This window comes from Peromyscus maniculatus, chromosome 5, assembly GCF_049852395.1.
Source record: "Peromyscus maniculatus bairdii isolate BWxNUB_F1_BW_parent chromosome 5, HU_Pman_BW_mat_3.1, whole genome shotgun sequence".
NCBI classification, from domain to species: domain Eukaryota; kingdom Metazoa; phylum Chordata; class Mammalia; order Rodentia; family Cricetidae; genus Peromyscus; species Peromyscus maniculatus.
Window position 1 is genome coordinate 76858854 of NC_134856.1, and position 25969 is coordinate 76884822.

General features: G+C 42.8%; 1 protein-coding gene across 7 annotated transcripts in view; it reads right to left on the reverse strand.

The window, feature by feature from the left end:
* Cacnb2 (calcium voltage-gated channel auxiliary subunit beta 2) overlaps positions 1-21964 on the reverse strand; it is a 357073-nt gene extending 335109 nt beyond the window's left edge. For 4 of the 7 annotated variants that reach the window (XM_006989938.4, XM_016008208.3, XM_006989931.4 and 1 more), the window contains exons 1-2: positions 21704-21964; positions 11989-12081 (exon numbers count right to left, since the gene is read on the reverse strand). In XM_006989938.4, coding sequence (XP_006990000.1) covers positions 11989-12081; positions 21704-21811 — 201 coding nt within the window. In that variant the 5' untranslated portion in view covers positions 21812-21964. Of the gene's footprint in view, positions 1-11988; positions 12082-21339 lie in introns of all 7 variants that reach the window. The other 3 variants (XM_006989940.4, XM_006989933.4, XM_006989932.4) reach the window with 1 other exon arrangement.
* Between the last annotated feature and the right edge of the window lie 4005 nt (positions 21965-25969).

Below are 25969 nucleotides of genomic sequence, written 5' to 3' on the forward strand. Positions count from 1 at the left end.
TTCTTATTTATAGCTGTGTTTGTGACGGACGCAGGATAACAAGGCAACAAGCCAGCGTTTAAGGGCTGAAAGATTTATCCAGCCTTAAACACACCAGTCTCCGCAGGCCTGGAGTCTGTAACCATTATCACAGTTTAATCTGCCTTTGCAAAACAAAACTGAAAAATATACTGCATGTCGCTGTGATTAATCATTTATATTTAAAGCCAATCTGAACAAATATAAAAGATCCAGAGAAGCAGAACTAAGAACACTGGTACTGGGAGATGATGGAATTTGTTTAGAATACCATGTTCTGAAAGTGTCATGCAACCTTCTGTTAAATATTTGCCTCATTCCATGTTGTCATTCTGATTTGCATTCTGGAAGCCCTTAGAAGCTACAGGATTACTGAATTACAACCACAACATATGTTGGTGAGCCAGAATCCCAGATGAGTGCCTGGGTCCTTCCCTGCCAACCACAGAGAATACTGGTCCTTGAAAATTCCAGGAAAAAAAATGGTGTGGATTCATAAGCCTCAACTTCTCACATACCAGTACCAGTCAGTACAACTCAAAGACCTATAAAAGTCATCAGTACAAACAGTTAGTGAATCTTGGCCAAACATGGCAGGAACCTATAGCAGAGCTCAGATCTCAAAAGAACAATACTCAAGTTTGTATAGAAAAACAAAAAACCCAGGGTAGCTAAAACAATCCTGTATAATAAAGCAACCTCTGGAGGTATCACCATCCCTGAACTCAAGCTCTACTACAGAGCTATATAATAAAACAGCTTGGTATTGGCATAAAAACTGACATGTGGCCCAATGAATGGAATTGAAGACCCTGACATTAATCCATACACCTATGAACACCTGATTTTTGACAAAGAAGCCAAGACTATACAATGGAAAAAAGAAAGCATCTTCAACAAATGGTACTGGCATAACTGGATGTCAACATGTAGAAGACTGCAAATAGATCCATATCTATCACCATGTACAAAACTCAAGTCCAAGTGGATCAAAGACCTCAACATAAAGCTAGTTACACTGAACCTGATAGAAGAGAAAGTAGGAAGTAGTCTTGAACACACTGGCACAGGAGACCACTTCTTAAATATAACACCAGTATCACAGACACTGAGAGCAACAATTAATAAATGGGACCTCCTGAAACTGAGAAGCTTCTGTAAGGCAAAGGAAAGGGTAAATAAGACCAAGCAATAGCCTACAGAGTAGGAAAAGATCTTCACCAACCTCACATCTAACCGAGGGCTGATCTCCAGAATATATAAAGAACTCAAGAAAATAGACATCAAAATACCGAACAATCCAATTTAAAAAAATGGGCTCCAGAGCTAAACAGAGAATTCTCAACAGAAGAATTTCAGATGACTAAAAGACATTTAAGGAATCTCTCAACATCCTTAGTCATTAGGGAAATGCAAATCAAAATAATTCTGAGATACCATCTTACACCTGTCAGAATGGCTAAGATCAAGAACACTGAAGACAGCTTATGTTGGAGAGGATATGGAGCAAGGGTCACACTCCGACACTGTTGGTGGAAGTGCAAACTTGTATAGTCACTTTGGAAATCAGTATGGCAGTTTCTCAGAAAATTGGGAATCAATATACCTCAAGACCCAATGATACTACTCTTGAGCATATACCCAAGGAATGCTCAATCATCCACAAGGACACTTGCTCAACTATGCTCCTAGTAGCATTATTTGTAATAGCCAGAACCTTGAAACAACCTAGATGCCCCTCAATTGAAGAATGGATAAATGAAATGTGGTACATATACACAATGGAGCAATTCAGCAGTAAAAAAACAATGACATTATGAAATTTGCAGGCAAATGGATGGAACTAGAAAATACCATCCTGAATGAGATAACCCAGACTCAGAAAGTCAAACATGGTATGTACTCACTCATAAGTGGATACTAGATGTAAAGCAAAGGAATACCAGACTACAACCCACAGCTCCAGAGAAGCTGGGTAACAAGGAAGACCCTAAGAGAGACACATGGATCATCCTGGGAAGGGGAAATAGATGAGATCTCCTGAGTAAACTGGGGGTGGGGGGCAATAGAGGGTAGGGGATGGGGGATGAGAACATCAGGGAACAACAGGATGGTTGAGCTGGAAGAGGGATAGGGTGGGGGAGCAACGAAAGAGATATCTTGATAGAGGGAGATCATGGAGATAGGAAGAAATCTGGTGCTAGGGAAGTTCCCAGGAATCCACATGGATGACCCCAACTTAGACTACTAGCAATAGTGGAGAGGGTGCCTGAGCTGGCCTACCCTGGTAATCAGATTGGTGAATACCCTGTCATCATAGAGCCTCCATTCAGTAACTAATGGAAACAGATGCAGAGATCCACAGCCAAGCACCGGGCTGAGCTCCAGGAGTCCAGTCCAAGAGAGAGAAGAGGGATTCTATGAGCAAGGTGAATCAAGATCACAAAGGGGAAACTTACAGAGACAACCAAACTGAGCTAGTGGGAACTCGTGAACTTTAGACCAATAGCTGTGGAGCCTCCATGGGACTGGACTAGGCCCTCTGCATAAGCAAGACAGTTGTGTAGCTTGATCTGTTTAAGGGGTCCCCTGGCAGTAGGACCAGGATCTATCCCTGGTACATGAGCTGGCTTTTGGAGCCCACTACCTATGGTGGGACGCCTTGCACAGCCTTGGTGCAGTGGGGAAGGACTTGGATCTGCCTCAACTGAATGTACCAGGCTTTGCTGATTCTCCATGGGAGGCCTTACCTTTCCAGAGGAGGGGATGAAAGATGGGCTGGGGGGAGCAGGAGGAGGGATGAGAGGGGGACCTGTGGTTGGCATGTAAAACAAATAAAAAATTTTAGTAAAAAGGAAAGAAAGAAAAATGGAGAAAGAAAAGGAGGGGAAATGGGGGGGTAAGAGAAACACAGAAAGCAGGGGGTGGGGTGGGAGAAATGACAGAGCGAGGGGGAAGGAGGAGGGACAAGAGGGAGATGGGAGAGATGAAGGAGAAGAGGATGGAGAGGGTGACGGGGAAGAGAGAGACAAAAAATACTGCAGAATAAACGCTAACATTGTCTCCCACACTGTCTCTCACTGTCTCCCACACTGTCTCCCACTGTCTCTCCCACTGTCTCCCACCCTGTCTCCCACACTGTCTCCCACACTGTCTCTCACACTGTCTCTCACTGTCTCCCACACTGTCTCTCACACTGTCTCTCACACTGTCTCTCACACTGTCTCTCTCACTGTCTCTCACACTGTCTCTCTCACTGTCTCCCACACTGTCTCTCACACTGTCTCCCACACTGTCTCTCACTGTCTCCCACACTGTCTCTCACACTGTCTCTCACTGTCTCTCACACTGTCTCTCACACTGTCTCTCACACTGTCTCTCTCACTGTCTCCCACACTGTCTCTCACACTGTCTCTCACACTGTCTCCCACACTGTCTCTCACTGTCTCTCACACTGTCTCCCACACTGTCTCCCACCCTGTCTCCCACACTGTCTCCCACACTGTCTCTCACACTGTCTCCCACACTGTCTCTCACACTGTCTCCCACACTGTCTCACACTGTCTCTCACACTGTCTCCCACACTGTCTCTCACACTGTCTCTCACACTGTCTCCCACACTGTCTCCCACACTGTCTCTCACACTGTCTCTCACACTGTCTCCCACACTGTCTCCCACCCTGTCTCTCCCACTGTCTCTCCCACACTGTCTCTCACACTCTCACACTGTCTCCCACACTGTCTCTCACACTATCTCTCCCATTGTCTCTCCCACTGTCTCTCTCCCACTGTCTCCCACACTGTCTCTCCCACTGTCTCTCCCACTGTCTCTCTCACACTGTCTCCCACACTGTCTCCCACAGCTGCTCTAATTTCCACGACTACACTTCTCCGAGGTGTGCACAGTTTTCCTTGACCTTGGCCATGTCAAGAGTGTATACAGCTAGGGGTTCTGCACTCACTCTCACTGGAAAAGAGCAACACAAATGCTCTACCCTTCAATGCCAGGTAGGCGCAACAATTATTCCCAGTTCAGCTGGTTTTTTTGTTGTTTTTTTTTTTTTTGTTTTTGTTTTTTTTTTTTTGTCTTTCAGTAAACTAATTTACCAGACTAGGCTCTGCTGTTGTTAAAATATTTTTGTTTTCTTTCTGAACAACAGCCCTTGGGTATTTCACCTTCTTTCTTTGAATTTATAAGAAAACTTGGTCCGTGGAATAAATTAAGAAATAATGAGAAATGAAGCTCTGTCATCCACTCATCTGTTCTAAACACAGCCAGAGAGCACAGAGCTTATATAAGAATCAAAGGCAACCTCAGTACCTCCAATTATCTTAACAGTACACAATTACAAGGGCTTTGTGTATTCAACACGTTTTAGTACATAAACAATTGGAACAATCCTCATTGATTTGCCATCCGGTGTCTGTAAGTCATGGGTAGCACTTTCTGTCCTTTAATCCATTAGCATTAAAGTATTTGTTTTACTTATAAAGCCAAGCCCTGGCGGACTATAAACTATTTCTGAAGCAGCCTCACATAAAACGAGGTGTAATGTTTGCCTAGCCCCACCCAGATTCATGACCTGGATGATTTCTGGGACCACGTCAGCTACAGCTAGTCCTCCAAACAGACCGGCACAGGCTACGGATGATTCACAGTCAAGTTCACTTCTGTTTGTTTAACACAGAATGGAAGCTTCCAGAATCCTAAAATTCTAAAATTTGCATGTTCCTGCAAATTCTTGGTAGGAGAGAAAGAAACAAAGAGTCTTCCAACTATGTCTGTCCTTCTCATTACCAACAGGAATGGTGGGGTACACTGAAATGTGACACAAACTGAGAATTGAAGCGACATTTGCTGGAAGAAATAAAGGGACGCTGGCATTTAAAAAGTCACGAAGCTGAGCTGGGGGGATGGCCCAGTGGGGAAGAATGTTTGCAGCTAAACAAAAGGACCTGAGATTGTATCTCAGCACCTTTGTCAGAAGCTGGGCACGGTTGCACACGTGCCCAGGATCCCAACACCTTTGTTAGAAGCCGGTCATGGTTACACACATGCCCAGATTCCAAACATTATGTGGGTGAAGATAGAAAAATCACTGGGGGCTTGCTGGCCACAAGCATAGCACTGGGTCCAGTGAGAGACCCTGACTCAAAGGATTAAAATGGAGAGATGCACCAGGACTCTCAACATCCTTCTTTGGTCTCCACATGTATCAACATTCATGTATTCATACACAAATATGCAGAAGCACCACAGTCACACATGTTCATTTTCTCTCTCTCTCTCTCTCTCTCTCTCTCTCTCTCTCTCTCTCTCTCTCTCTCTCTCTCTCTCTCACACACACACACACACACACACACACACACACACTAAACAAACAAACTAATAAATAAATAAACAAGTAAAAATGAAGTCATAAACAGAGTGAAACTACAATACTAAGGCCACCCTCATTTTCTTCTAAATAAAGTTCAGAGTTGAGATGAACTTAGTGTCTTCACATGCTTTATGGTTTTGACATAGACTGTTCCCATAGCCAGGTACTTGGGAGGCAGAGGCAGGAGTATCTCTATAAGTTCCAGACCAGCCTGGTCTATAGAGGGAGTTCCAGGATAGCCAGGGATACACAGAGAAACCCTGTCTTGGAAAAAAAATCAATAGGACCATATGTAGAAAACACTTGGTTCCTCTAGCTGGTGGCATTGCTTTGTGAGGTTGTGGGGCCTTTCGGACTGGCATGACCACAGAGATGAGTCTCTGGGGATGGGCTTGAAGGTGACATCCCCTTCTGGTCTCAGGCAGAGCCCTCTGCTTAAAAAAGATGTGAGCAGTCTCTGCCACATGCTCCAGCCACCATGATGGGCTGACAGCCCCTGAAACTGTGACTCAATCCTTTCCTCCCTCGAGTGACTTCTATTAGGAATTCTGATACCACAATAAGGAAAAGGAGATAATGCAGTGTGTTTCATTCTAAAAACAATGGTATTCATTTCTCCTGAGCTAAGCAAGTTAAACACTTGTGATAGATTTCTACTAATCTGTGTCTTTTTGTTACAGGGGAGTGTAATGTCACAAGAAAAGAAAATAATCTGGAGTCAGCTGCCTAGACTCAAATTCCCAATGCAATCTTCCTTATGACGTGACTGTGACCAAGTTACTTTCTTTGCCTGTGCCTGAGGTTCCTGGACTGCAGAATGGAGGTCTACACACCATAACACTTAATAAATGTTGGCTGTCAGTACTTCTCCCAAAATCCTTGTTTCTTATTGATGTTTTAATAAATGTTCCATCCAGACAATTGCATTTTTTAAATCATAGTAGTGAATGGGTAAATGGTGCTTATTTGTATATTTCTAATTAGCATACAGGTTTTAACTTCTGTAATACATAAAGCTAATTTTTTGGAAGGGGACGATTTGCAATGTGAAAATGAGATGTCAAAAGGCAGAGTAATTGAGGAATTTATATTACCTAAATACATTGTATTCGTGTATGAAATTACCAAAGAATAAACAAAAATTTGAAAAAAAATCCAGTTATTTATCTAAAGGCCAAATACAAATGGGAGAGGCCACACTCAGACTCAGCATTTAACTATTTTCCTGCTTCTTGGAGAAAACCATTTGGAACAAATCTCACAAGATCATAACTGATTTAAGAGAAAAATATGAAAATTATGAGTTTAGGATATACTGCCCATGGAGCATACCAAGGTGATGGTTTACCCACAACATAAACAAATGAGGCAGAGTAAACACATAATTAACTTTCTTTCCAATCAACACTTTAACAAACTACAGGTCAGGACAGGTGCCAAAATGTGTGACACGGAATCTTAGGTAGCCCATCACATCATAACAGCTCATATAGAAAGAAGGAGAGCCTAGAGTAAACTCTGTCTCTCCACTCTCTCATGGGAAATCCCATGATGTTTGTAATAGACAGCCAGGAAGCCTGTGAGCAAAGGCCCCTTCAGGACACAACACCAAGCCCAGCTCTAGCATGAAACTGATGTACTGGAGAGATACCCTTTTCAACGGGGGCAGGAGTGAGTCATCCTTAAATCCCTGAATCTAAGCAGGTTCCCAAAGCCAGAAAGAGGGTTGCATGGTTGGGTAATGAGGAGAGGTGCCTGACAAAATGGAGCCCGCGCCTGGGACAGAGCTCCTCTTTATGGTAGCTGTAGTTTTTCTTCAAAGCTGAAAGCAGAACTTCCTTATGGGCATTTATTTTCTTAAGGATTCTTTTTAAAAATTAAGCTTAGTTAGAGAAACACACACACACCAACAACAACTGGAAAAACTACAACAGCAATCTGAAAAATTAACCACAGGAAAATGCACTGTATCCTTTTATTGCTTAGCCTTTTTTTTCCACTTTGTAAAAAATTCTAAAACATTTCATTGTATTCCAATAGTTATGATATAATTTTAATCAAATATGTATAAATCTAGTTATTGTGGCTAATGACATATTTAGTATAAAGAATGATTTTATAAAACCCTCAGAAGATCGTTCAGATTGTGTGTATTTATATATAACACTCCCCAGATGTTTCTTAGCTACAGAGAAATTATGACTTAATTATAAGCAAATCAATACTAACACCAGAGTGAATAACCATCCCACTTTCAGAGAGTAACCGAGATATAAAATATTGGCATCAAGTGCTGGCTACTTGTGAACAGTGAAATGGCCAGATGTTGCCAGAGGTAATGTGAATTGACAGTCACTTTGGAAAACTGTTCTTCACTACTGACTTTATTGAGCATATACACCCCATATGATCACAGTTTTCATTGTATTTATTGCAGAGAAGTACATCCATATGTGCTAATAGTACACCCAAGAATTTACACGGCAGCACTGTCTTCTTAACCTCAAAGAGAAAGCAGCCAGTGTCTTTCAAGGGCAACGCATGTAAATTAACTGTGGCACATCCCATGCAATGCAGTGCTGTACAGCAGAGAAAATCAACCAAGTATTGAAATGGCCACAATGGATGATTATGACCAATATGAAGCTGGGTGTAAAAATTTAGACATAAAGCAATTTAGTTTACCTAAAATCTCAAAAGAGGTAAAATGAATTCATATCAGGAAGGAAGAACTTGGTTGTCTTTAAGAAGGAGAAAATATAGATTGAAAGCAGTTAGCTGAGGGATTTGGGTGTAGAATGCTGACTCTTTGTGATGGTGGTTGTATGGGTCCATTGACTAAGTCCACGGATGTGAGCACGTGAGTTATATGCTTCTTAGCAAACATAACCTATTATCAATAAGAGCAAGAATTGAAAGTTAAGAAGGGCAGTGGCCTTTAATCCCAGCAGTTGGGAGGCAGAGGCAGACAGATCTCTGTGAGTTCGAAGACAGCCTGGTACACAGAGTAAGTTCCAGGAAAGCCTGAGCTACATAGTGAGTCTCAAAAAACAAAACAAAAAAAAACAAAAAAAAAAAAAAGAATTGAAAGTTAAAAAAGAAAGACCTCTTTCACACCTCGCAAATAGATTTGTTCTGTTAGTCTGCTTGAGCAGCCATGCCAGATGTCTGACGGTTTAAGCAAGAGAGAATTATGTTCTCACAGTACCAGAGCCTGAGGCTCCGAGGCTGAGACCTAGTGTATGACTATTTTCTTGCTGAGTCCTCAAATGGCCTTTTGCTGTATATACAGCCTCCTTGCTATCTCTTCATCTCCCAAGGCCACTGATCTCAAACTAGGACCCCAAACTTCTCATCTTATTTAACCTTATTGGCCCCCATGAAGAAGCTTTCCCCACATAAATCCATACACGATTTTTCAGGAGAAGCAAGTCATCTGAAACAAGCTCCCTGATTTTCTACTAGTTATCAAGAGAGAAAGAGAGAGAGAGAGAAAGAAAGAGAGAGAGGCAGAGACAGAGAGAGAGATCTCAATTTCTTTATCCTAAATTGTCATAGCCCCAGGTCTTAAACCATTTAACTATCAGTAGTATAATTACCTAAAAGTACCCATTTCCCAGTTTTTAAAGCCTGTGTACTGTAATATATTAAAAAAACAAACAAAAACCCCAGAATTCTAAGATTTTCAAATTACATAGAAATTATTTTTAAATCAAATACCATAATGAATCTAATTGAATAGTTCTGTTAAATAATGCCATTATAACCTTCATGCTTGTGGTCCCAGGTACTTAGGAGGCTGAGGAAGAAGAATAATCTGAGCTCATGAGTTCAATACCAGCCTGAGTAGTACAGCAAGACTCCATTAAAAAAATGAAAAAGAAGAAAATAAATTCCAGTTCTGGTGATCAAACACCCCTCTGATACTAATTGTAAATGTTCCCTAGCCACAGACAGGTACATAACCAATACTTGTTTAACAAACATGTTACTGACAATAAGAAGAACATTTTCACATTATATAACAACCTAGCATGCTCACTCTTACCATTGGCCACGAGTTTCTGCAAACACTCCCCCAATCCACTTCTATTAGGGATATAACCATGTCAGAGTAGCTTTTGTTCAATTTCATATGGCAGGAAAATAAAAATGTTGTTGCAATGGAGATTACATTATCAAAAAAAAAAAGGATAATTTCCAACTCGAAGCCCCTACCAGGCCGCTGGGCTTTGCTCTGGATGATGCGAGCAGGTTTCTGATGAGCTGCTTAGATAATTGCTACCCCAGATCTGTGCCTTACAAAGTACCTCATTCCATTGAGATTCTAGAAGAGGCCCTCCAGTTTTTGACTCTTTTGACTAGATTTTTTTCCTTCTTACATGCTCACATATGTTTTAACAATATCTACATCTAAATGATTGAACAGCTGCCTGAGTCACTCACAATTGTGTCTCAAACAAACATACTTTCCTAAGAACTCAATGTCAAAAAAAAAAAAAAAAGACATTACAGATAGGAAAAACAAACTCCAGTTCATTCATAGGCAGTGCAGAAATCCATGAAATCTCTCCTTGTGAACTGAAATCTCAAAATTTCATATATGAGGAACACATGGCAAAAGGGACGGCTGGAAAAAGGAGCTGACCTTTCAGTTAAGTGCTTAAAGGAGCAATGATGGACTCCACACCATTCATTCTGATTCACTATAACTTGCTCACTTGAAACACCTCAGTTTTCACCCACTTGCCTCAAGCTGCTTGGCGTCATCTATTGCTTCACTGCAGCTCCTCTTCCGAAGACTCTCAGAGGTGTCTGCTCTGCATCATCCAATGCTCAACCCTGATGCAATGACTCAGAGTTCTACAGTTGCGCTCTCCAGGGTCAGTCCCATTACCCCAAGAACAAAATCAAAGTGGGAGCTTGACATGTAAAAGGCTTTGGCTACCTTCCCTTTAACTGACTCACCTAAGCTAAATAACTAAATCCCAGGCCCTTCAGGCCTCCTAGGGACTCTAATACCAGTTCTGCGTATGTTACCATCAGACAAGTAAACCTACCATAAGCTCCTCACACTATGCCCAGCTCCCTGACACCAGTGAAACATTGATCTAGGAGGGACCACACTTAGGGAACCACACCTGGCTTGATCTTTTTCTTTCTAAATGTTTCTTTGCAAACAAGTTTCCCTCCTTCATAACCTACTGTCTTTTTTTTTTTTTTTTTTTTGACTTCTTGTAAGCAAAACAATTCCTGATTGGTAGAGATAAAATTCTTTTCCCACTTGCCTAAAAGCTACTTGGCTGTGCCTTTGGCGTATTCAAACAGTGCACGAGGGGACTGATGGTTAGACAAAAGTCATCTGTGCCTACATAAGGACCATCTGTATTATTGCTATGGAATCGGTAACTATAGACACAGCAGGCAGACATGTTTAAAGCCCACATTGTCTACTGTGACAAATAAACCTGAATGAAACTCTTGGGGACAGGGTCAGTAAAGTCATCAGAATCAACTGGGATACAGAAAGGGTCAGGTGTTATGATCTCCAACAAAAACAAAAATAAAACATAAAAGATCAAAACAGGATTCATAGAGGACTCCCGCCAAACACACATGGGGCAAGAGCAGACTCTGGGCTCTTGATAAAAGACCCAAGAGGTACTGGAAACAAGTGACATCCAAAGAAGCCACTCAGTGTTTCCAGGAGAACCACTGATCTAGGCAGTGAGCTGCATCCAAAGGAATTATACACAGATTCACTAGCCAGAAACTGACCATCAATCAGCCAGGAAAGCATGCTCTCCTAAATATCCTTCTCCTATGTCCAGGGTCACTGAGAGGTGCTAGATGACACATGCTCACCCACACACTTCATGAAGCTTCAATATGCTCATGAGGTAACACTGACCATGCCCCTCGGAGGACTGACTACTGTGTGCCTCCTCTGGGACTTGAAGTACTTTCTGTTGCAATACACGAGTGTTTATTAGGCAGCCTGATGCTTTCTGCTGGGCAAGACTTTACCGTAGTTTGCTGACATGAAGACTGCTTCAATCTCTAAAAACAACAAACAGCTAAGTTACATCTGAAGCCATCATACAATCTATGTAACCGTAGAAGTGAGAACCATTCAAGACCAAAGACAGTTTTCTCTTTATCAATCCAAAGTTACAGAAAGAAGAGGGGGAGGAGGGGAAGGAGGAGGGGGGCGAGGATGACAACAAGCTAAAGGAAGATCCGTATTGCCGTGTCATAGTTGTGGGCACAGATGCCCCTTTCCCAAAGACTGCCAAAACCCACAACTCACTCCATTGTAGCATTTCTGTCTTTCTGTGAGAAGAAAATGCTCCATAATGAATTCTGCAGCTGATTCTCCCCAACTTGCCAGGCAAGAATGCAATTATTATTCAGAGTCACACTTGAAGCATAAATATTTTCATTAGTACATTAAACTGCACGCGTTTCACTTCAATTTCAAGTAAAAATATTGCATAAATCTTCAGAGTGAGAATTCAAAACCACTTAAAACAATAAAACTTCATTTTACATCTACTTCTCAAGACCATGGACTTGAGAGCTCCCTTACCTGGCGGACAAAGCTGTTTGAGGTGGTGTCTGATGATGTGCTTCCATCTGAGCCTTTAAACCTGTTTTTCCTCCTGGCTCCTTTTCCATATGACTACATACAAGAGAAAGAGAGAGACAGAAATAAGATAATCATAACCTTTCACAGGAATCTAGCCCCATTCCAAAAGTGTCAGAAGCCCAAGTTCGTAAGAAATTTGCTGTTGTATGGGCATCATTGGAAAATCAATATCAGGGAACCATTAAAACTTCTTTCAGATCTGTAAGTATACAGGGGCGGAGTTTAGACAAAGCACTTAGTGACTGGTAGACTGAGGCAATGTATATTTGCTGAGATAGTTTTGCATCCAAGAAGGAAATCCACTAAAGATAAAATGTTTTGAAAAGGCATTTACAAACAAGAAAGGTAAGAACGGGAGAAACTGACAGGGTTTCTTTCAAAAACAGAATTGAGTTGAGCACAAACATTTACCAGCCAACTTGCTTTTTCTATTCTATTTCTGTTCTAGAGTTCACATTCAGAGCACTGGCAATAAACTATGCATGATTTGATGTGAATTCTAAGCAAGAGAAGTCACTGCAAGCATTAAACATTAAAACACAAGTATCGCTCTTACAACTTTGAAGAAAACAGTTTATTCTGACATCTAATCTGTATATGTGTAAAAATACTTCAACCCTGAGTTTTAGAGTTGAATACATATAGAGAGATGGGAATACTGCCTACTGTGTACTTTGAGAAAATTCTTTACGTTTCAAGAACCACTCTTATTTTCAAATGTGATTGTTTTTATGTATTAAACAAAAGCATATCTCACAGGTTTGTTTTTAAGTAGTAAGTGAAATGAAGATCTCCGAATATAATTCAAAGGTAGAATGCTTACCTAACATGTGGGAGGACCTCCTTTACACACACACACACACACACACACACACACACACACACACACAAACACACACACACACACACACACACAAGCGAGAGTTACTTATAGAATTTAGGGTAAGAGCTAGCTTACAATAAGCATCCATATACTACACAAAAAGTGAAAGCCGCTTGAAGGCTGGAAGTGGAAGGAATATCCTCGGCTGAAGTACATGATATCAGTTATTGTTAGGTTTACAGAAAATTCATTAGATGATCAAAAGTTATGCAGTCTGCCTTTTAAAAATCACCATACTCAGGTTTTGAAAATGCTACTTGATTATGTTTGATTATTTATAAGGTTTTCATAAAACTAAAAATACCTTATAAAGCATAGCATATGCAGGCTGAAATCTATTGTGAACATTTGTGTCCTGAGCCATTTAAATGGATTTGCCATCAGTGAGAATGTGGTGCAATATTAAAGAAAAAAAAATTCTTAAATATGTTTGTTCTCTTCCAAGTATCTAAGGGCTTTATGTAATACAAACACGTTTCCATGGCGTCTGATTAACTCTCAACTTTGTAAAAGGAAAGAGGAGCGGGGCTGGTTTTGTGTGTGACACACAAGGCTCTCCTCACTTCACAGCTTATTCTTCTTACTTATATAAACATCATTCGGCAAACTGTTGAAAAATAACATTCTTTTAACAGCACTCTTCCTTTTCCAATTATTTTGTAAAGGTTTGGACAAAGGCATTTTACCAGGCCAAAGAAGGCTAAAAGAGGTATGAAAATCCCCTACATTTAAAAAAATCATGATTCCATATGGAAAATTACTTATTACTTTGAAAGAATTTTGTAAGATCTAGCATGTTTCTTTAGGACACTTGCGAGCGGTCTATGTGAAACACATTATTTATCCTCGTAAAGAATATGTTACTTTTGAGAACAAAGACAAAATATAATCTTATTGCTGTGTTTCTTTTCCCTTTTGGTACCATTTTGAAATGGCTAGGAAACAACAATTCTATTATTTTTTATTTCATCTTTCTAATGATAACAATGCTTGTTCTTCAGTTGCTTGGGTGTCTTAAGCTTTTCCTGGCTACTCAAAATTGCACAATCAGCCCTGTGAGAACAGAGAATGAATGCTGAGGGGAGGCTGCTGTCCTTAAAAAAAGAAGGGAAGGAAGGAGGGGAGGGAGGGAGGGAGGGAGGGAGGGAGGGAGGGAGGGAGGGAGGGAGGGAGGGAGGGGGGAGGGAGGGAGGGGGGAGGGAGGGAGGGAGGGGGGGAGGGAGGGAGGGAGGGAGGGAGGGAGGGAGGGAGGGAGGAAGGACAGATGACAGACATTCATATTTCACATTAGTTTTTTTGAATCTCCTGGTAATATTGTTTGCAAACATTATTTTAGGCGTACTTAGCTTTCAACAGAATGTATGTGCTATGAAGTTTTTCAGTTTTCAACTGTTTTAGACACAGTTTATAGTCTTAAAAAAAAGTATGGTATACCGAAGTATATGCAAACTGTTATTTTTTTAGTCTGTATGTAAATGGTGTGTGTGTGTGTGTGTGTGTGTGTGTGTGTGTGTGTGTGTGTGTGTGTGTGTGTGTGTGTTGGTTTGTGTGTTTGTACAGAGGTTAGAAGATGACCTCTGGTATCAGTCCTCGCCTTCTATGTTGTTTGAGACAGTACCTCTTGCGGTATGCTGCAGTGGATAGCAGGCTAGCCGGGCCACAAGCTTCTGTGGTTTCTGGTGTCCTTGTGGTCCCGTCTCACTGCAGAAGTGCTAGGACTAGAGCTGTGTGCCACCAGGTCTTGTTGGACGTGGGTTCTGGGGATTCAAACTCAGACCCTCACGCTTGCATAGCAAGTTCTTTATCCACTGAGCCATTTCCCAGACCCACTAGCAGGTTACACTCTCCCCCAACCACACATATCTTTAAGGAGTGACTAAGAGCATTAAACATTTGGAATTTTATACTGTTATAGGCAGCTGCCATTCAGTACATGTCATATTTATTGGAGCCAAAATAAACCAATATGCTCATTTATATCTCAATTCTGTTATTTTACTCATTTCAGAATAACTATTTTTTTTTTTCACTGTCTAAAGGCCTACTCCACAGGAATTATACTATAAGTCTTTTCAGGAACCTGTGTCTGGGGCACTCATAGGCCCTAAAGGAGAACCCACTGCTACTGTTTTGCTAAATAGAGCGTGCCTCAGCCCCAAGAGGAATGTCTGTATCACCTCCTACCACCAAAACCCAAAGACCATCACAAAATTAGAGGCCGAAAGAATGTAAGGGCCAGAGGTTCAGGAGAAGTGCTGAAAAAAAAAAGTGTTTTCTGAACATGACCTAGTGAAGAAGCACTCATGAGCTCACTGCAGATGTGGTTGCCCGCATAAGACCTGCAAAAGACAGGGCCCGTCAACATTCCGTCCTGTAATGGGAGGGGCTCATGATGCCCCATCCTTCTCTGAGGGATTGTTGATACCTAATGGTGGTCCAAGGAGGGGCATCGTTTTCTTCAGTGTTGTAGCACTGATAAGTTACCCATGCTCATGCAGTCAGTCCTAACCAACTCTGTGAGGCGTGCACACAAGAAGGAAGAAGGAGAGGGACTTCTTGGGAAGAAGGAAGAATGAGAAAGAGTAATAGAAGTAAAACAAAAAAAAAGTCTAAAACCTATTATGTCCAATGTATGAATCTGTCCAGAAATAATAGCTTCTTTTAGCTCAATGCATATTTAAAATTAAGTCCCTTTTGTCTGAAATGGCTTGCTTTTTAAAAATTACTTTATACCCTGGAAAGTTAGAGCTAAAATGAAGAAACTATAAAAAGGGGGGGACCCTCTCCCCAGTTGGAGGGCATATAAGAACTAAACAATATTTAGTTAACTATATTTGGGAAAGAAATAGTGTTTCCTTGATTGTCTACTTTAGGCACAGCTATCTGCATAAAGCAATCGTCTCTCAGTGCTGATTAGCAAGTACATGACACCTACTGTTTGAGACAGTTAAGCATTAAAGCAGCCCCAGTTGAAAGGAGGAAGAAGGGGAAAAGAAAGGAGTTTGGCTGGAGTGCAAAAGGCTACCCACACTCTCTGGCAAACACACGCTCTTCCTGACTCCTTGGAACGCCCCAACAGCCACTCATTTATACTCAGAATGGTGTTGACATGCAGCTACATAAAACTACGTTGTGTCATTATAGTGAGGGAAAGGCACATAATTAAATTGTCTAAACACATCAGAGATTTCAGAAATTAGAACAAAATTAAGAAATTTACACAAACATATTTTAAAAGATACTCAAAATATGTGGTGATCTGAGTACGAGCTTTGTGTGAATAATCTGCAGCCCTGGTTAATTTTCAAAAACAGACTTGTTTGGAAAGCAGCAGATAAATGCTCGTGTTTGCAGAGGTAGCTAACATCTTACTTTCGATGAGTGAAGGGGGCAGTAGTAGTTAATTATGGGGATTTCAACAGGGCAAACAAAGTTCTCATGACAGCCCCTGGGGACAGCTTTAAGAAAGATGTGTGTGCTTGAGGCTCATATGTGACAAATTGCTGTCCATGGGCAAAACGCTGATGCCTAAAACTAGTTTGCTTCCACTCAATTAGTAATGCTGACATTCACCCCCTGAATTTCAGACTTTCTTCATCTTGGGAACAATGTTAACATGACCAAAATTATTCAAGAGGGATCCATTAGGCCCCCTTGTTCACAGGCACTTGACCGTGAACAAAGTCCTTAGGTCTTTTGCTAGGTGAAAAGTAGCTGAGATTGCCTCCTTAGGAAAAGGGAAATACAATTGGTTTTCATGTGGATTCAGCTCACACAAAAGCAGAATCAGGAGGCAATACCAGTGCAGCTCTTTGGGGTGAGGTCTGGCAGATAGAGCAGGGAAGAAAGGGTTGTCCTGGAAGTGAGGTTTAACCCAGTGAGCGCCTGAATAGGGAAGGAAGAGGGGGAAAGGTCGAGACAGGATGTATCTTTTGTTTTTCCCCCACAATGCCAGACTTGGAAGGATTCCTGAGAAAGGCTCAATTACTTTAAGCAGCATCATAAATAATTGTAACTCTCTGTAATTGAAAACAAAAAAAAACAAAACAAAACAAAACTGCAATATTCAGTGCTTGTACATACATGGTTAGTAGAACACAGACATGTCTGAGTGCCACGAAGTTGACGAGTTCTTCTACTCCCCTCCTCCACAGGGTTAACACATTCAGGTAAACTTTACCAGAAAAAGTCAAGACTACATTTGGCACATTACACTCGAGTCAAAGGCGGCAAGGGGGAAACTGTAAAACAGGAAGCTAGGCTAGGGATGCAGATCTGCAACAGAGTGCTTTCCTAGAATGTGCAGAACACTAGAGTCCACCCCCAGCCCCACAAATTGGAGTGTGGGGGGGATGTGGAGAACAGTGGAAGGGAGGGCTCAAACTAATAGAGTAATTAAACCTCATATCAAATATTATCTTTGGAATTCCAAAAACACACTCAGAATTTCTGATTGGCATGATTTTTCAATTTCTCCAAAGCCATTCAACAGGAAAGCAACCAATCGTTAGGAATGAGGGTCCAAGTAACTCCTACAGCATGGGAACCCAGCCACTGCATTTGGAGACAAGACATACACCAAGGACTTAAGTGTGTTTCTGCGGAGCCGGGACTAACTTGATTAAAGAGTTATGGAAGGAAGGCTGCCACTCATTTCTGATAAAGCTCCTTGCTACAGCAGACCAGGATGTTGCCATGACCAGACTGTGTTTCTATGGTGTGCTGAAAGGCAGCTGGGGAACTGGCTGGGGCGGAACCAGCTGGGATCTGTTGCTAGGAGCAAAACAAACAGGCCCTCTGCTCCCTGTCCTTCATTGTCAGGTGTGACTGGAAATGCTGGCTGGCTACCGGCTCTTTGAGGCCTAATTTGCAGAGTGCCTGTTCTGTTTCCAGTCCATTTCCTCTTCTGTCACTGTCTTATTTCCAGTCCTTCTCATCTGCTTCCCATCCACCCAGCCTTCCCAGGAGCTTTCCCCGTGCCCTAGAGAAGGACCAGCTACAGTTTTTAGAGTCATGCTGCTCGACAAGAATGTGAGCTACCTGTGTAATACACATTCTCTAGTAGCCACAGTCACGGGGGAAATTAATTAGAACAATGCATGCCTTGTATTTAACTCAACAAAACAAAATACTCTCACTTCAATGTGTATTCACATTTAAGAGTTCTTCATGGAGATGTGTCCTGTTTATTATTTGCACAGTGAGTTTTTGAAACTTAGTATGTGTTTCAGATGCACAGCGCATCTCAGGTTGGGCTAGCCACGTATCAAGTGACCAGAGGCCACAGGGAGCTAACACCTGGTATAGTAGACCATCAGATTTGTAGCCTGAAGAGCTCTAGGAAAACCTTGACTTTCTGCCTCCAGATATGCTCCCATACTATCCAGCCATTCCTTAAAAGCCAATGCAATCTGGTGAAATCAGCACTTCTAAGATTCGTACTGACATGACCTTGTGCTTCTCATATAATAAACACATCTGCTTTTTTCCTGGTATTGCCCTTGGGAGCAGAGCTCAAATGGGTAAGTGTATCCCATCTCTTTAGGCAAAATAGATGATTAAGAGTTTGTGGATCTATCTTTCACTTTGCTCCTATGAAAATTGTAATCCTGAAGGGGGGTGGGGGGAGGAAGAAGCACCTGAGTCTTGAAGCCAATGATGGCCAAGAAGTTTATTTATGAATGGAGGTTCCACTTGTACGTTTCTGGGGGAGAATTATTATTTAGTACCTTCATCAATAGAAACATGACCCCGGCCCTCCCCCCTCCCACACACACATACACACAAAATGAGAATGGCAAAGAAATAGAAATAGGAAAAGGTGAGGGGAAGACACTCCCAAGGCAGCCTTCTTTCTGGGGTAAAATTTAGAGTCAGTTTGTTCCACCCAAACAGAGATCGAAAGGTTTTAGGGTTTGCCAAGTTTCACAGGGCCCCACGACGCCAGAACTTACCCGATACAAGATAAGCAGGGCAACTCTGCACTCACATAATGCACGTGAGATGAACACAGTTGAGGCAACATTCATTTCATTTTTAGGAGCCCCCCCCCAAAAAAAAAGCAGGAGAAGATGAACATTTAAACCTTCCTTAGCATACATGTATTAATAAAATCCATTCCCCCTTTTCATCTCTTTCCCGTATCAGTGCAGTCATGTGTTAATTCTCTTGGCTTGGTCTGTGAAAGGTCTGATGGTCATAGGCCAACCTGACATAGCCGTGGCCTTTTCATCTATTTGAATGTAGACGTTACTAACTCTTGCCCAAATTGTTGAACATCCATTAACCTCCCCTGCTTGCAGCTTTGCCTCTGCACTCCTAACTAGCCTAGAGAACATTCTCCTTGGATCTGTTCAGTGAGCTGTCTATGGCTCCTTTCCTGAACCCTTCCCACACATCTCTGTTATTCAAAGTCTCCAAGATAGGACTTTAAATAGCCCTGTGAACCTTTGCCTGGCATTACCCAAGTTAATCCTGCCCATGCTAATCTACAATAGAGATTACAAATACATATTATAGAGAAGACTTTGAATTTCTACAATAGCTTCACATGTGGCTCCCATGATGTTTTTCAAAGTTTTTGTTGAAATCTAGCACACCCTTCAAGTGTCCTTTCAAATGCCACCTCCCTTGACAAGTATTGCAGATAACTCGACTTGTGACCTTTAGCTTTTTTTAACTCACTGTTTTCTCCAACAGACCCACCCACACAAATGTCTCTTTTGCCATTCATGAAACTACAGGAAAATAAATTATTTGAAGGGAGACAATTCTATCTGTCCACGTTTCAGTAATTCCAATTTATACTCTGGGTATTTGGTTTTTTACATTTAATTAGAAATAATTGGGTAAATTAGTACTCTCACCTGAATACTCTATTTTTTTCCTCCTAGTGTATCAGCTCTAACTTTGCCAAGATTTCAAAACTTCTATTTTTAATCATAAAAATAATAACTTTTCTAAAAAAAAAATACCTAAAGAAACCTCAAAGAGAAGAGACACCTCAATTACCTTCCTCTCTCAATATTCAAGCCCTTCGCCCTTGCACGGTTGAGGTCTCCGAGTACATCTTTTACCTCTTCTCAGCTGGCAAGCAAGTATCATGATAAAATCAGGAGCCTAAAACAAACGTGAGCTCTGTGGGTTCAAATTCGGATCCTCTGGCAGAATCTGGCTGGGAGTGCTCTGGCTAATTACAGGTCCACCCCTAGGCTTGTCAGCCAACAGCCCAGGCAGATGGAAGCCTACCTACCTGTTTTACCAAACAGAAATGGATTTCTGATTTACAAGTCTCTATGGCCCATGCTCCCCTCCCCCATCCCTAATCAGTGTAAATTGTGCATTCTGCGTTAAAATATGCAGTTTCCAGTGGTCAAAGAAAGCTCCATAAGGCAGGAAGCCCTAGCACCTACATTCAGATTCTGAGACCCACTGAAGGAGAGAACCCACTGGGCTTCTGCAACTCACCTTCTGACCCAGCACACACAACCTTTCCGCCTGCACACACATGAGCGCACATGTGAATGAGCAGCAGCACGCAAACGTGCACCCATGCAAAGTCACAGACACACAGGAGGAGTTGAATAGAGTTTGAATTATGTACATGGGTTACCATTGTCACAGTACAGAAATACTCCCAGAGCAAGGGAAACATCTTTGTGAGCTTTCTCGGTACGTGCGCCCCACTACTACACAGTAAGCACTCATCCCAGTGGATTTTATGTTGTGTATTATTTATGTATACACATATCACAGTTTACAACCTGGCAAATGTGGGTTTGAAATCAGCAAGCCGAAGCCATGAAGCAGAGGAGAAGCATTCTCCTGGACTCGACCCAGTCTCTTCCCAGCACTCTCCAACTAGCCCAAGTGTCAGGTTTGAAGGCTTTGCCCCAAGAATAAAAGTTGAAGGACTCCTTACCGCCTAGGTCTGGGGGTGTCTGGAATCCCAACTGTACCTGCCAAAGCCTTATGTAAAAGCTACCTTATCACACCCGACGCCTACAACCGACTTCTCCTATTTCACAATGAGCAGCGGAACAGAATTTTTCCAGAAACCACTAATACTCATCACCCAGGAGCAGCTAGAATGGCTTTCCATTTCAGGGTAAACAGAAACAAAAACTTTCTCATCCCCTAACTCTCTGCTCTCTTCCTAAAAGCAAAGAAACAAGGGGTCCAGGCAAATCCTGGCCAAGAGGACAGCTGAACTGTCTGGGTGGCACAGAGCCCCAGGAGCCCAGGGGGGTAGAGGCTGCTCTCCGGGGACAAGGCAGGGGGTTCCACGCCCACCTCGACCCCGCATAGCATCCCACCTCCCCGCCCAGCTCCTAGCGGAGACCACCAGAGGCAGCGGCCGGAAACAGCGCTGCGGGATGCGGAGCCCTTTCCCGCCCGCGCGGACTCACGATCTTGAGCCGGTCCAGTCCGCTCGCCTGGTCCATGGCTCTCCATGTGCTTCTCCCGGGCAGGGGCGCGGACGGCCGAGCGGCGTGGCCCGGGAGAAGCCGGGGCGGAGCGGCAGGTCGTCCTCGCCCCTTCCCACAGGCTTTTCAGAAAGCAGAGGGGAAAAAAATGGAAGCCGGAGCAGAGCCGGGGAAGGCGCGTAGGGGCAGGGTCCCGGTCAGCCCGGGGATGGGGGAGGAGGTGGCGCAGGAGACCCAAGCAAGAGGGGGAGGCGAGGTCTGCGATCGGGAAAGGAGGCGGCGGGAGGGACTGAGGTCGGAGCCCGGAGGCTCACAAAGCCAGCAGAAGGCGCGGCGCTGTGGCTACCTGTGCTCCGAGCGCCCCCGCGGGAGCCGCGCTCTCCAGCAGCTCCATCTGGCTCTCCTGCGCCACCGCCGCTATGGGAGGCGACTTGGACGTGTCGCTTTGGACCATCGGCGAAAAGTCGGCTCCAAGGCGGCGGGTCCCCTCCTCCACGCCCTGGGTGCCCCGCTCCTCTTCGCCCTACGATCGGCGGCTCTCAGTGCGCGGGACGCTGCTGAAGCATGGTGCAAAGCCTAGAGGCGGTGGCTCGGGCACGCGGCTGGGTGGCCAAGGAGAGGGGCGCACGCTCTTTGGGGCCTCGGGGCCAGCGAGCGGCCGAGACGCGGACTGCCGGGCGGGCGGTCTCCCGGGAAGGTCCCCGCCAGGAGGGAGGGCGCTCCGGGAGCGCGAGCCAGGGGGAGGCGCGTCGGAAAGCGAGAGTGACAAGCCACCGCCACTCCGAAAAGTTCCTCGCGGGAGGCGCGGGCCGCGTGGGCTCCGACTCAGCTGCCACCCGTCGCTGTGGCACTCGCGCTGGAAAGTTTTTGAAGCCACGAAAGCCAGCCCGGGCTCCCTGGGGAGGTAACTGGCCCAGCTGCTCAGCTCACCTCCTCTTCCCCGGGAACCAAGGGAGGGAAAAGATCCACTGAGTTGGTCTCTAAACTGAAAGTCTCCATGATTCAGAAAAGACTGCTGACAGACTCCCGAGCCTCTGCAAACAGCATCAGTGAAAGCACTCGAGTCAGAAAGCAAACGCCGTGGAGGAACTAAGGCTTTCTCCCACATGGTCCTGAGATGACAATTGGCTCAAATCCACTACACCTGCACCCTAGCTTTTTGGTTTGTGGAGACCTGTTTGGTTTTTGTTTTCTTTGCTAGTAGCACTACTTTGCTAGCAGACTGGATTTTTTCCCCTACATGGTTGAGAAGTCTTACTGTGACCCTTGAGACAAAAAAAGAAAGAAAGAAAGAAAAGGGCACGTTTTTAAAGACCCTGAAATGTTTATTAAGTGGCTAAAGCCAGAATTCTTAGAATTGGATGGGTCGGGAGGTAAAGAGGAGATGGAAGAGGGGGGACCATAAGTAGAATATACTGTACAAATTTTCAATTTAAGAACAAAGACACGAAGTAGGAGGAAGAAGAGAAGGAAAGAAAAAGAATAACTTTCCATTCTAATATTCCTCATAAGACAGCTTTTCGCTTTGTAAGAGGCTTCTGGTCTGACAACCTTAACTCCCTTGAAAGTCTACACACAGATTTTCTAGGTAGCAGTCATTTTGTAGCTACAAAACATAATAGTTGTGTAGGCTGCAATCCGCACGAAGACCTTTTACTAAGGTAAACTTTTGTACTGTGTTTGACTATGGGGATGAAATACAGTACTGGCTCTTCTTAAGGATACCTGAGATGTTTTAATTAAGCAGATGTTTACCATACACTGGATTCAGCCAGACTTAAAAGAAAAAAAAAACAGATCTTGGTATGTTTAAAGATTTAAGCATATACAAAGTGCCATTGATTTTCCTAACCTCCAGTCTTGATGCCATTTTTAATTACATCTTACTAAGTGTTAAGTAGAAGCACTGTAGTATCCGCTAACAATTATTTACCTCATTAGAAGGGTGACCTGGCTCAGACATCATCAACGCAGGGAGCAGAGAGTTTGTGGGTTTGGGGCCTGAGGTTCTGCTTTACAGCCATGGCCAGACAGAAGCTTCTCTAGCACTCTGGCAGGTTTGGGGTTTAAGTTCATTTATGACAACCAGCGATGTTGTTATATTTATGTCTATCCATGCCATGTGTATGTGTGAAAACGGGAAAGAAATTGTTTTGAACGCTTTCCAGTTAAAGTCTACAATCACCCCACAGTGTGCTGACGGTGTGATCACTCTCTCGATCCTGTTTCTTTATTCAAACTGGTGAGTTTTCTCGAGTCTGGGAAGTCTCAGGGACAGCACTCCATCGACTATACTAGATGCTCTGTATTGTGGGAACCATAGTCGTCACTTGGGGTACACTCGGAGTACAGTAATTGTACTCCAAGTTCTTTCAATGTGTAATTAATAAAGTACAAATCAAGAGGCTATTTATGCCTCCAAATGACCACAGCCAACACAGGTCAGGTCACTGGCCCTCTAGGGCTTACAATGTTGTGAATCCTTAGAAACTAGTATGTTTATTAAATTAATGAATGAGTGAGTGAGGAACTTCAAAGCAGTTTTATAAAACTATGGGTTTATCAGGTGTATTAGCATGCATCTGTAATCCCAGATCTTGGCAAGAGGGTTGGGAGTCTGGGTTCCAAAGGGAGTCCATGTCTTGAACAAACGGTTCAAACTTCCAGGTTTGATGCAATGTAGTGCTCTCCCACATCATCGGCCTAATATCCTGGGGATACTTCATTGATTATCTGTCATTCTCTTTCAATTATGGCCATTTGGGAAGCAGAATCTTATCTTCTCATCAGATTTTTAAGAGACCACAAAATGTCAGATGAACTTTGGAAACTTTGATTAAATGTTCAAATGTCAGATGATATATTCATTTTGTATAATTTGTAGTACTGAGTTCTTTAGTTTCCTTCCAGATCTAGGCAGACACTCCTTGAGGGCAGCAGTTGGGGGTCATCACATTTTATGCCTAGGACTGAGAAGAGTGCTCCACATTTACAGTGCACTGTGGCTAGAAAAACTTAATACTACATAGATAAATTGATGAATAATGAATGGTCTGTCTTCATGTTTTTTAAAACATTGTATAAACTCATGAAGACAGCACTTACTTAATCATGAGCCCCATGAGAACAGTAATTCTTCCTTTATAACCCATGCTAATTTAATTAGCATATATTGAACATACAATACAGCTTATCATTCAGACTTTTGTCTGGCTTGTAAAAGTTGTTTTGCTGTGGCATGGTCTGTATGTCAAATTACCACGAGCCACATGGCAAGGTATAGATTTATGGAAATGGATTAATTTAAGCTGTAAGAACAGTTAGCAAGAAGCCTGCCATGGCCATACAGTTTGTAAGCAATATAAGTCTCTGTGTTTACTTGGTTGGGTCTGAGCAGCTGTGGGACTGGTGGGTGACAAAGATTTGTCCTGACTGTGGGCAAGGCAGGAAAACTCTAGCTACAAATCTAATAAAAAAATTACAAAATGTGACTCCTTTAAATGACCAAAAACAGAACAAGAAGGTTTAGAAAACCCATCCTAGTCATCATGAAATGCCTCCTACCACAGCCAGTTTTCTTATCTGGAACATGCTTTGACTTGGTGAAAGGTGAAAGTGAACATTTTGGGTAAGTAAAACCTTTTCATATTAAAAGTTACAGAAATGCAAGAAACACCAGCAATTCTGACTGGACTTATTGTAGTGGAGGTATTCAAATGCAGAGGACTGATTTCTCCAAGCTGCTGGTTACTGTCCCTGTGCTCATTAGCCTTTGTAACGGACAAGCATATTCTGGGCATGCTCTGAAATGAGGAAAGGGTCATGGGGAAGAACACTGGCCATCCAGGAAATGAACAGTTTCAGAGCGAGTTTTGGCTGTACTAGGTGAAAGAATTGTCCATGATGACAATTACTTCACCTCTCCTTTCCCAACAGAAGATTTGTGACTACATTTAAGACCTTGGAGCAATGCTTTTGGGGAAAGGAACTCACCATGTGTGATTTCTCATTTTACTGAGACCGTTTTTCACCTCAAAGTTCTGGATTTCTGCCGTTTTGAATAGCGTCTGCATAAAATATATCTATGCTGACCACAGTCCTAATTTACTCTGATGGGTTCTGTGATGTCACACTCAGGCTGTTTTTGAAACTATAGTATTAAATGAAGGCTCTGCATTATAAAACGTTAAAACAAATTACAGTTCGAGCAAATCCAGTATCAAAGACTTCTATATGCATAGTGAAAGACCAAAACTAAAGTGGGCAAGTGGAAGAGATAAAGTTTCTTTCTCTCCCTTAGAAAAGACTTCCCAGAATTTAAATTTCATGAATTCTTAGATTTACCCAACAAAAAGGATTCTGGTGTATCCAATATTTGCATAGCACTTCTCAGCTCACAAAACACACTCATTTGACATCTGATTGACTTCATATTCAATCTTGTTACACAACAACACATACTCTTGTTTACAAAAGAGGGGTCAAACTTTGTGTTAAGGACTTATATATAGACAGAAGTTTACCTGTCCCGACTACCTGCTCCCAAACAAACAAGCTGAGGCTTATATTAATTACAGATGCTCGGCTGGTAGCTCAAGCTTATTACTAACTA